We start from the raw sequence: 12967 nt of genomic DNA on the forward strand, positions 1-12967 counted from the left end.
CTTCAAGGTTATTCAACTGGAAAAAAGGAAGCCAAGACCGTTTTCATCATTTTATTTTTATTCTACAAATGTTTTCTTACAAATCAAACCAGTAATAACAAATGTAAAAATATTTGAAATCCCAAAATGTGCTGTATGTCTCACATATACTGTACAGTTACGATGGATTTTCTTTTCTAAAATTCCAATCCACGTTTAACTGCAATAACCTTTTTTACTGTTAGTGGCTTCAACCAGAAGTGTTTTTTTATAAACCCCCCCCAAATCATAATTTGATTACTTTATGCTAAATTAACAAAAGTTTACAAGAAATAAGATAAGATCACTTTATTGGCCATATACAATTTATTGCATTAGGAATTTGTCTTTTTCATGTACCTCAGCATTGCTCTCCATGAGACACACAGACAGAGAGAAGCTGGGGGTCAGAGCACAGGGTCAGCCATTGTACAGCACCCCTGGAGCAGCTGGGGTTAAGGGCCTTGCTCAGGGGCCCAATGGAGTAGGATTCCTCTGCCGGCCGCGGGATACGAACCGGCAACCTTACAGCCACAGATCCTTAGCCACAGAGCCACCACTCCACCCTGAATGACAAATGAGCATCCTAATAGTAATAGAACAGAGGTCTAGCAGGCTTTCGAATGAAAATGTACACTTTAATAGATGTTTTCAGTAATTGCACTAAACATTGTAAATTATTTTAAAATGGTGCAGTGCTTTATTGCTTCGGGTTAAATGACTAGCAGATACCTTGTGATCAGTAGAAACTAAAATGCTCCTGCTGTTCAGCAGTTGACCTTAAAATAAGTGATGGGATGTGATGACCAGTCGTGGAGTGCTGTTGTTTAACAGTTTCTATTAAAATGTGCTTAATAAAAAAGTAGACAAATACGGCCTTTTTGTGTCCTGTTGTAAATGACAGAAAAGTGTCCTATTTAGTTAACATCAACCATTATATTATTAAGACTAGCTTACTAATTAAATACATAAATCAAGCCATGAATTGTAATCTGTTTGAATATTGGCAACATTCTGCATTCTACATTCCAACAAAGTGAAATATTTTCAATCTCTTAAACTTGTCGGCTGTGTCAGCCTATTTCATTTCTAGGTCTTCTTTAGCAGTTAAAGCTTCCCTGTGGGCCCCCTTTTTCTCTTCAGTCCTGCAACGAAACAGTGGAGAATGATGTCACATCCCAATTTTAGCTAGAAGCAAGATCAATCTTTTTCCTCATCTAAGTTGCTTAATTTTCCTATAAAAAGATATTTAATTTATTTCATGGTTAATAATCATAACTTCGAACAGTCATCTCGGTGTGTGTAGATTTACTGTATATTACATAAAACAGAATTTTCATCTGAGCCTTATTCCAGTTACGTTAGCGTTGCAGTTGAGCTACTACGGATAGTGTGCTGTAATGATGACAATCCACAGGTGTTGATCCTCATGAGATGGGCAACTTAGCATGTACCAATTAACCTACTAGTGTCTGGGAGATGGGAAGAGAACAAGAGTATCTACTGTAGTTAAAATCCACTCAAACAGGGAGAATATGAAAACTGTTTACAGAAAGGTGCCCAACTTTGGAATCAAATCCAAATCCAGGATCCCTAGAAACCAATTCTCCCATATGGCTGTTATCCATTTACTGTATGTGTGTATAAGTACTATATTTACACTACAAATAAAATATTATTAATCTACATCCAACAGTTCTGCAACAAATCAAATTTGTCAATGTCATTAAGGAAGATGGTAAATTAGTTGTTGCTTGTGGAGGTCCAGTTGTTAAAGAAGGATGCATTGTAGATGCATGGGATTTTGACCAGACTTTTCAAGTGGTGCAATCACAAACTTTGATTAACACCAGCTGTTTGACTGCTCATTTGAATTTCAAAACCGAGGAGTGAGCTATGATTGATCAGCTTAATTTTTGGAAAAGACTTGTCTTTTATCAACAGAAACGAAGACTTTGCTGCACGCTCCCTGATTTAAAAAAAACAGAAGCTTTCAGCTGTGCAGGGAGCGTCATACACCAGTTTATTCTACTGAAACTACTGAAACACTTACTTGCTTTGCTTTACAGCCAGAACAATGACAACTATCAGCAGTATTGCACCTAAAAGGCCCAGCACAATTCCTGCTATTAACCCTGCAAACACAAAAACAATCACTTCATGTATGACATGTATTTCTTTAGCAAATGCTACTATTGTTTAATGTAAACAATTTTATCCGAATACCCCTGAATCGCTTTATTTCACAAGACAAGTAAATCTGGTAAAGAGCGTATATAAAAAGGCAGCCAGATAGGTTTTACAAGTAATAAGTCAAATTTAGCAGATCATAATGATTGAGAGATTTCCTGAGGAAAGGAGACCTAAGTGTTTCTCATTAATCATTTCAAATATTCTTCGCCATAATGCAGCTGAAGAAGTAAGCAGTAAAAAGAGCAGGGGTGTCCAATTCTGGTCCAGGGGGACGGGTGGCTCTGCAGGGCAGGAGAAGAGTGGTGCCCTTAAACCAGTAAACCAACTGGTTTATCTTGTCAGGAGCTGAGCTGGAATGAAGATCCACAGACCAGCCTCTCAGGACACAGATTAGATACCCCCACTCTAGAGAAACTACACAACGGAGAGCCATTTGTGTGCATTACACAGTTAAAATACGTTAACACAAGCAAACATTCAACAAGCAAGACATAGTTGTGTAAGTAATCCGACATGGAAAGGAGTTATGCAAGTAAGACAATCGTACTTACCTGTTTGTACACCATTGGTAATGGTCATTTCATCATCATCTTGGTCATTACCAAGTGTGCCATCTGTGATAAAAACCAAACTTAACTCTTGATTTTGTTTCTGGTACCTTCTTTTTGTCTAATATCAGTAAAACAACAGTTTGAAAAAAATCTGCTGCACCTTTACAGTGGGTAATGGCGATTTAATAATCTCTAAGCAATTTCACACCAGGTAGAGTGAAATTCATGTCATTTTCATTATTAGTACATTGTTGTCATTTCTAATCATGATTAACATTTTTTATTTACAAGATGTGGCTACTGAATTGTATGCTTAATGTATCCTTAATATAACAAATGTTCATACAGTTCCACAATCTAGACAGGATATTCCATTGTTTAGTTTGTACAACGAAATAAATTTTGTGTGATTTGAAGAGAGTCCCTTGTCTTCCCAACCCGGTTACTTAAAAATCAAGATGTGACAAATTAATTGTAGTACCAAACCACGATACAAGAAGCAACCAAAAACAATGTCATTCCAGTAAATAGGTACAAGTAATAGGTTTAGGCCATGCTGAAAAGCGAAGAAGGAAAACACCACGTTTCAGTTGTGGAGCCTTCTTGAGGTGTAGCCAAAACTGTAGCCAGAATACTCACCTATGTATCCTGCACAGGTGCTGTTGCATTGCTGCTGTGTAATAAACCGATTGCCATTGCCTCCACATCCAGTGAAATAAAAGGTCTTGCATTTCCTCTTGGCTGAATTGTAGTACCACAGTAAGTAATGGCCTTGGCAATACCCCTGCTCTCTCGACAACATACAGACAGCATCTGAACAGCAAAAATAAAATATGGAGATTACGATCATTTTGTACTTCATGATATCGATGATATCCAACAATTGCTCAGCAAATTACAAAAGGGTTTCTGCCACTTTTGGTAAACCTTGTTTGGTAAAGATTGTTAGTTCTTTTCTGACAATAGGTCAATGTATTGTGAATTTTAGGATGTATCTATACCCCTGCAATTCACTCCTGGTCCAGGAGAAAATCATGTTGTCTCGTTTCCATTCACTGGACTCCTAATGACTCAATTTATAGCAATATGTGATCTAATTTTTCATTATGACCAATATTTCCAGGTCTTTCGTCATGGAGGATTAAAAGGTATCCATAAAATGTGGTGGACTGAAGTTACCCAGGACCAGAATTGAATATCACTGATCCATACAGTCATTTCCTTCTGTTTTTTAACAAAGGACACAGATTTATGTAAGTTATACACAGTATGGTACATGATTTGACAATCATGGAACTTGGGTCTTACAATCTTGGACGATATGACATCGGCAAAAATATATACAGTATATTATACTGTATATTTACCTTCCCAGTTGCTTAATTATTGCAAAAATATTTTTAATATCACATCATGCATAAAAAAATGCCATCACCTTTGTGGAAGAAAGCACTGACAGCAATTTTTATGTGTGTGATGTTACTACAGTATATTTGAACCATCAACTGATCATCTTTCTGCATGTTTCTCTGACACTTCACGCTTTGTAAGATCTTTGTGCATGGGTTTGCCTGATATGAAATGATACCACAAGGTGGCAGAGTTCTCTGATACTACTAAGGACGTACAGTACTTAGTATTTTTTGTGTTTGCTTTTGTATTAGAAAGTCTACAAACCAGCTGTAATTTCATGGGCTCTAACAACATCTCATGAGATGAGCTCTCTAGAAAACAAATATTACAAATATCAAACAAATGTGTTTCATTAGTCCAACACAGTTCAGAGTTTCAGAAAAATTAAAACAAAAGGTGGAGTTGTAAAATTGTAATGGTAAATACAGAATTTGCACACAAATACACATGTAAAACAGGAAGATTTATGTGGTGTATAAATATTACCAAACGATCGATCAATCAATCAACATAGGACTTTTAAGAGCATGGTAAAAATGCCTGTTTTTCTCCATAATTCATGGTATCTGGGGTATTCCATGAATTATGTGTCATTACCTGAGCAAAGGAAAAAATCTGCAGGGTGTGTGGGGATGGTAAGATTCAGACAAATGAGGAATATCTATTTTTTCTAATCACTGTATTGATATCATGGCCATAAGAAATAATACAACAGCCTCCTTACGTGATAAGTGCCAAAAACAGTTGTTAAATTATTGAAAAGGCAGTTGAAGTTCACTATCTGGACAGACAGGAGGTGGTGCTGACAGTGGCTATGAGCTCCACATCTCTGCCCAAGCTCTCCTGGCAGATTGAATCTGACAGAACCTCCGAACACCAGCTGACATCCCCTTGGCTACTTCATATTGTGTGCAGCTTGTTGCTCCACTTCTTAACAAATCAGTCCATCATAACTGCACTTGTTAAATAGTAAGCTTCTCTGCTTCTTGCCTAGGCTTGTACATAATTTATTTTATCCTTGCGTCTTTCAGTCCCTAAGCCAGACAGGAATGATGTAAGACAAGAAAGATTCTGTCATCCAGCTAACAGGTTTAATGTTGACAAAGATTAGAAATGGCCTCCTGAATCTCGCCAGCAGTCCATCACCTCCTATGACGTTGTGAAACAAATTGATGTCAGATTTCTTTTGTCCTCAATCTCTTTTTGTCTCCTGAAAAAATACTCCTGAAAAAATACTAATGCCTTATTCCAGATACGGCAATGCGAATTGCTACTGTATCCAAAAGACTTGAAAAGTTGAGCAGCAAAACAAAAAAATTCATACTGATTTTACACTTTTGATGAGTGATTATATACTAAACACACAAATGGATGTGATATGGATGTTTGACATATAGTATCAATCGAGGTCCCATTTGCACCTGTAGAAGCTTGAAGATCACAGAACATTATTTTGTAGAATGTTTTAAAGAAGCCCTGCGATGACCATTCAATTTCAAATGCAGAACACATTGTGTAACCAGCTTTGGGAATTAAGTTAATTGTGAAATAAACATGCAGAATGAACTGTTTGCAGAATGAAATGTGGAATCCATACTTCAGGAGTACCATTGCCGAAAACAGCACATTTGGTTGCCAGTAGAAATGCAACAACATGTAGTTCTTTGTCACAGGCTTTTCTGAGAGAAACCACTGGAAGCACAGAATTAACAGTTTCTAAAATTAATACTGTAGTCGCCTTTTTTCTTCGTCTTTGTATATATCTGGCAGACAGAAAGGAGACAGATTGAACTATAAATGACAGTAATAAAAAAGTTACAGCTTTGTTCCACATGAACAAAAAGAAACAAAGATTGCTAAATCCAATCAGATTTTACTAAGGCTTAGACGATTATTTTACTAGAAATTAAAAAGACAATAAAGTAAATAAGTGAAAGCTGAGCTTAATGATTGATATTCCACAGATCATGAAGAGGTTCCAGCTGTTGCATGTTGTTGTTTCCTTTCGATACAACTTTTATTAATCAGAAAACAAAGACATCAAAGTGAAAATAGTTGCTTGAGGTATCGTTGCAAGAAACAAAAAAATGTTAACAAACAACGCAAAGACATTCATGTGAAAGATGATGTGCTGTGAGGAAGAATTTTGGCATTTACCTTTTTTAAGTGTACAAGATAGTAACTATCCTTTGATAATTAAAGGGATAAGCTACTTATTGTGCTCTGGTTTTCTGTTTTCTCTTGTGATGTAAACATTCATTTAACCAATCTTCTTCTGATCACACTGCAAAGCACATGTTTTATGGCCCCTATACATGTTCTGTCATTTCTCCCCACCTGTTAATTCCTGTTAAAGACACTCTTGTTCACTTGCTCTGATTGGCAGTGGGTATTAGTGCACCTTGTCTGGTGCCATATCTCTTGTTTAGTTGTGGTGGCTACAATTGTAAACATACACTGACAAGTAAGAATAACCTGTGACAGACTGTGACCCCCATCAATCAGGAAGAATAAAAAAGGTTCATTATAGTTACATCTGAAAGCACACTACAATTAACCAAATTTGCAACAGTGAACATCTTCAGAGTGCAGACAGATCACTGGAATAAAGCTGTTATTTTAACCACACTTTTTGAGTTGGTAGACTTCGATAAACTCCCAGAAAAAGCTCATGAGCACAGTGAGGGGCTGGGGCATCTAAACTAAGAGCCTCCTAATATACACATGATGTCCGGTGCAATGTCTCCAGTTTAGGTGTGGTGGTGGCAAAGGTGCTTTTAAAACTGACCTTGAAAAGACTTTGTTAGCTTAGCACTTTGCTAGTTAGCAGTTTAAACATCATGTGAACTATTTATTATACTTGTGGATATACAGTAACAAGCAAGAACTCCCTGTGAACGAACTGTCTTGTAGATGTGAGCCCCATCGGTAATTGTGAAAAACAAAAAGCACATCTGGAAGTGCCTCACAATTAACCAAGATGGCAACAGCATCCAGCTTCAGAGTGCAGGCAGATCACTTTTTACCACGCTTGTTGAGGTACAGGAGACTGCCTCTGGTAGAGCTCCCAGAAAGCTTGGTTGTAACGGGTTCTTTCCTTACCGCCAGTGGGGTAGAGTTTAGATGCCCGAGAGGAGCAGTTTTGCATGCACCACCTGTCAGTGATGAAGCGATTTCCATTTCCTCCGTGACCCTTGTACATGAAGGGGAGACATTTGTCGGAGGCCGAGTCGTAGTAAAGGCGGAAATGCAGATTTTCACCTGTTCCTTCATCCATAGTCAAATTACATTCTGTGAAATTGATAAAGAAAAGTGTTAGAAAGGGGTTTTGGACATGAGGTGTTCTATGTTTTCTAATAAAAAAGTAAAAGTAAAGGAAAGGGTTTATCATTAACTACCACATTGACCAAAGGAGATGGGAGAAAAAGGGTGAGGTCCTCTGGAGTGCTGGAGTTTTCTGATGCATGACAGGATAGAGAAAAATTCTCCTGTGGAAATTCCACTTTTCTTAGTGCATGGGTGTTGCTGGGAGAATATTTTATTGGTATTTCTAATCTGACATGATATGCCGCCCCATTGTGTAGCTGGAAAGAATAAAACTTTACAGCACTAGTTGTGTCATTGACCGTATTATGTCATTGACACGCATCAAAATGAATAAAGCGTTCTCCCATTTAAAAGGCTCCCCTTAGAAGTCAAGGCCCAAATTGCCAATAAGACAAACATCTTTAGTAGGTTCATTTCCTTAAGGTTTGTCAAAGGGCATTTTTTTTCTCACCCTCTTACTGCATTGACCGTGGAAGGAATGTTTTCATGAGCTGTTCTCATGCTTGGAAAGATAGAGAACAATTCTCCTGAATACAAATACAGCTTTTATAACACAAGAGGTCCAATTATCATGTTAAGAGAAGAGGGATTTGGAATTCTGCTTGGTGTGTTCAGGTTCTCTATGGTTGACACTGTTTATTTGACTTCTAAATATTATACATTCACATTAAGAAAATCATTGAATTTTACAATGATGTAAGAAACTAGCCTCTTTGTTAATCATCAGTTAGGTGGTGAGTTTCAGTTAACTATGTCAACACAGCTCCTAGTTTTTATGACTGCTGTAAATAAGTCAACAATGATTTAGAATCCTGCAAGGGGAAAATGAGTCACTCCGCTCAAAGCTTGTACATCATGTGAAAGCACAATATGATTTAAATCAAACAGATGCATGAGCCATCCCATCAAAGAATTACTGTGTTTTTATCATTCCCTTCTTAATTGAAAATAGTGCAGATTACCACTGCTTTACCAGATTACCAATAGTGCAGTGAATTAGGTTCTGCTCATCTCAGTCTCAGTGAACAGTGAACAGTGATGCTCCATGAGGCTTCTTGCACCAGAACGTTGCTGGGTACAGTGTGATGCCTTTTGTTTCTGTCCTGGAGATGAAATGGTGAAGGGCCCTGTTTGTTGCAGCTAGAATACCAGTTAGGAAGTAAGTGCCTCAGTTACATATCTTTTATAGCTAGAAAACCCCCTTGTAGCAGGGCCATGTGACACCACTCCTAAACACAAAATAATTATTTTGCAGAGAGTGTCTTAATATTCCACTAAGAATTAAATCATTTCACCTATCCTCACTGTACTTAAAAAAAACAACAACAACAGTATACTAATATACTAATATGCTAAATACAAATGAAAGCAGTCTTATTGGATTGGATGAGCAAATTTCCCTTTTATAAATTACATTAATATCTTATTCATGTCAAAATGTTATCTGCTCTTAACTAATGCCTTATGAGAAGAGTCAATTGTCTTTAAGCCTAAGACAGAATAAACATGATATGCCTTAAACAGGAGCAGTTCATGTTTGTTAAGGACTCCCTTATTATAGATGACATTGGTTTTACACTGTTCTTAAATTCCCTATTTTCAGGAAACCTTGCCGAGACTAATTTCTTGAGAGTAACTGTGAAAATAACAAACTGTCTTCCTTCTCTCATTACTGACTTACTAACATGCACACAAAGAAATAATTCTTCAAGTGAGGTGCAAGGGTTAAAACTAAGTGAAACATTTCTTACATGTGACAATACCATTATCCCCACTGTACTGCACCTTCAAACTACTTCCATATTCTAGAATACAGGTTGGTACCAAGGTGTTAGGATGGTGCAGTCAATAAGAGTTAAAAATAATATGGAGAGAACTGAAAAATAGAATAGTCAGTAATGAGTTTTCTTTCCTGTTGTTTAGTGCACTGAATTTGTATCTCACTAAATTCTACACTCTGCCTTGTATTTAACATTAAATGCTTTTTATACCTTTCATCTTGTTCTCCATAGGACTTTGTCATCATGCATTTTGGGATTCTTAAATTTGTGTTTGATTCAGACAGATCTTAGATTTTTCAGCCAGAGCATGTCAAGACTGTAGTCAAGGGATCAGAGAAGAGTCACAGTCTGGACTGAAAGGCCCGAACAGGAACATGTCAGCTGTTACTGGGCCTGGTGCCGCCCTGACACTGGACAGCTGTTGTCAGAACTGTGCGGTTTGACCACCTTGCATTTACCACTTCTCCACCTAAACATCATGCTGAGCAACGGCCGCCCACAAAGGACCAGTTTAAAAATAGCTCCGGAGAAAAGAGAGGGAAGCTGGCTACCTCCTGTGCTGACGCTGACATGATTGTACAGCTGCCAGATATCTCGGGGAAATGGGTGTTTTCAAACTATTATCTCAGCCTTCACTCCCAGAGATGAGACTCCTGCTCCTCACTAATTCTGAATGGGAGCAAGCAGCTCTGCTGAGGGGATATAAAGTCTGAATCCAGAGTTTTCACTGCTTCCAGCTGATTATCTGTTTTCAGCGGAAAGGGTTTCTTTAAATAAGGTCAAGAATTTGTAATACATCACACATACTCTATTACAACTTCTTGACCTTATTTTGAATGACTTTCTACATCTGGTTCATGAGATGTTCTGCATGACTTCTATCATTAGCCTCAAAATGCACAACTTTTATGGGTATCTCTTTAAAAGGGAGTGTGTACTGGCGTATAAAAGAAAAAAACAAAAAAGAGCTTATTTGATTATCAAAAAGGAACAGATTCTTTTTTTTTGTAACTAGAATTGATATTATACAGAAAACAATTGCTTCCATAAATTGTTTTTCCCAGATGTCATACAGTACCTTCTGTCAGTAAACACTTTGATATTTTTCTTTATAGTCCATCTGTCCATTTTCTAGCCACTTGATCAAATTCAGGGATGTGGGGGAGCCTATCCTGGCAAGCAACAGGCACTAAGCAGGGTACAACCTAGATAGGATGCCAGTCTATCGCAGGGCAGACACAAACACACTCAATTACACCAGGGCCAATTTTCCTGGAAGCCCATTAACCCACCAGTATATGTTTGGACAGTGGAGGAAACTGGATCACCCAGAGGAAACCCGCGCAACACTGGAAGAACATACAAACTCCATGCAGATAGTACCGCAGGTCGGGAATTGTACCCAGGGTTCCCAGCATTGCTAACCATGACACCACTTGTGTCATAATGTCATGTAATATCTGAATTCATCTCTTTGACAAAATAGATTCGTTTAACAAATATGTTTAGATTTTTAAACTCAGTACATGCACTACATTTTTAGTTGGATGCCTAATAGGAATTTTACAAATTCCATATACTCATAGGCATTAAAACCTTAACTAACGCAATTGGTTTCAATACTGATTTGTTGCTTTTTTTCCCAAGCTGTGTATTGCTGGCCAACCATAACTGAAATTTGATACTAGTTACCACTGAAACCTGATCTATGCTGCTGTAAGAGATAATTGGCCATCATAAAAATTTTAAATAAGGACCTTTGTCCCGAGCACTATTCAAAGCTGCTTGTAAGTTTCATGTTTAGAGAGGCAGCCAATAATGTCCCCACTCCCATTTCAGCAAATACTGAAGCAGACTAAGAAAATGAAAACGGTTAAAAATGATTTCATTGACATCCTGTTTATCTGACTGTTTAATTCTTTCCCCATCCCCTCAGAAACTAGTCCCGAGTCATCTGGGAGTGAATTCAACCTTGTTGCCTCCACCTGTCTACAGCGGATACTTGACTGGCAGAATGTGAAACGTGAAACACCTGCAGCGAATAAAATCAATAAAGATTCTTCCAACTTGCTTCAACAATTTGTAATATCTCTCTCAAATCACCTAATCCAAGAAAGACAGGTTCTATGCGATTAAAGTGAACCATAATGTCCTCCTGTATTAATAAATTCGGCAGCTGATTCATTAAATAGCAATTTATGTCTCCCACATTTTAGAACAATTTTATAGCATAACGGCAACCCATTAAAAAACTTTTTTACATTTTAGAATTTATTATAGTGGAAAGGTCAAATAAGAGTAGCCAGCCTTAATCCAAAGTAATTTCAAATTACTAAAAATAAAAACATATCATATTCTGTTATGCTATTTTTGTTAGCCAAGGCTATGTTCTTGAAACCTTGACTACAACACTGGGGACAGGACTTCCAAAGGAACGTGAATAATCTGAAAAACTGTTCAACGACGGATATCGTTATGAAGTGGCTCAAGGGCGCCTAGTTCTTCTAGACTTTACAGACTATTTTTTTAAAAAATAAACAAAAAGAAACAAACTCACCTGGTTTTGTATTCTGTAAAAGTCGATCAGCATCCACAGAAAAATGTAATGTAGTTAAAACTACGAGAAAAATTGCAAGAAAACTTCTCATTGTGTTCTAATGCCGGAAAACGTCCCTCTCCTTGAAAGTTGGGTTACAATTGTGAGGCAATAACCTTTCTACAGTGGACTGATAAGAACTGATGATCCTATTTGTCAGTTTAGGGCTGTACTGTAATTAATTCTTTTTTTTTTCCTGTTATACATGTAAAAGACGGTAACTGGCAAATTACCACTGTCTACCATGGTCCATCAGATATCAAACCATATCTAATAATGTACACTTACAGTAGTGTACATTAATACCAGACCATAGGCATTAATGTACAGTATTTGTAAGCGTAAATTATTATATATTGGGTTTTGTGCTGTAAAATGATAAATGTAATTTGTAAAGAAAAGTTCAAGCCAGACAAAAACTCTTAGACCTCAGAAGGTTTAGCAGCTCCGACATCTGCGTTGCTTGGATACACAAATATTCCCACTTGCCTTCTGAAGGCGACAGGGTGGCATGCTGGTTGACGTTGCTAGCTCACTGCTCTTGAATCCTGGGTTCTGGAGTATTTCTTCTGATTGCAGTTGCATGTATTTAATTAAATTCATTTTCATATCATTTTGAGCCTCCTGTCCAATGCATCGTGAAAACAAAAGAGCAAATGAATATTAATGAATATAATTTGTAGCAGCTGCAATGTCTCACAGCACACCACAAACCTGAGATACGTTTTTGGAAGGTATCTAGCTATTACCTATTAGTTTACACCAAAGTAAAACATTTTGAATAGTGAAAAGTAGTGTTTCATTTCTTAAATGTTATTATCTAAATAAGATAGAGTTATTTCTATTATGCTTTTAAAAGGCTTTGGAAAGAGGCATAGGAAACTAGTTTTAATTAAGTAACCATTCTATAAATTATCAAATTGTGCAAGCTGTTATTATGAGGTTACACCACATGGTGGCAGACATTCTCAGTACTCTTGAAGTATTAGTAGATATTTCTTTTTTAATTAAAAGTAAATAGTTAATATTTATATAATCTGAGATGAAGGAAATATCTGCATTTTATGAAACCTAAAACTTTATAATTA

The 12967-nt window shown here is 37.1% G+C and overlaps 1 protein-coding gene across 1 annotated transcript; it reads right to left on the reverse strand.

Moving 5' to 3' along the window:
* Positions 1-40: 40 nt before the first annotated feature.
* Positions 41-11999, reverse strand: LOC148659433 (boophilin-G2). Its single transcript, XM_088641655.1, has 6 exons — positions 11841-11999; positions 7278-7466; positions 3402-3575; positions 2763-2825; positions 2072-2153; positions 41-1163 (listed from the first exon to the last, which is right to left on the reverse strand). Exons 1-6 carry the CDS (start codon positions 11929-11931, stop codon positions 1097-1099), a joined length of 666 nt encoding a protein of 221 aa, XP_088497781.1. The 5' UTR covers positions 11932-11999; the 3' UTR covers positions 41-1096.
* Between the last annotated feature and the right edge of the window lie 968 nt (positions 12000-12967).

This window comes from Lepisosteus platostomus, chromosome 7, assembly GCF_059453375.1.
Source record: "Lepisosteus platostomus isolate fLepPlt1 chromosome 7, fLepPlt1.hap1, whole genome shotgun sequence".
Taxonomy (NCBI): Eukaryota; Metazoa; Chordata; class Actinopteri; order Semionotiformes; family Lepisosteidae; genus Lepisosteus; species Lepisosteus platostomus.

What these genes read in the sequence shown, in the direction of transcription:
- LOC148659433 (XM_088641655.1), bottom strand. Translation starts at nt 11,931, where the DNA reads ATGAGAAGTTTTCTTGCAATTTTTCTCGTAGTTTTAACTACATTACAT. An exon ending in TTTACAGAATACAAAACCAG is followed by an intron (nt 7,467 to 11,840) that starts GTGAGTTTGTTT and finishes TCAATTTCACAG; the next exon opens with AATGTAATTTGACTATGGAT. An exon ending in CACCTGTGCAGGATACATAG is followed by an intron (nt 2,826 to 3,401) that starts GTGAGTATTCTG and finishes TTTTTATCACAG; the next exon opens with ATGGCACACTTGGTAATGAC.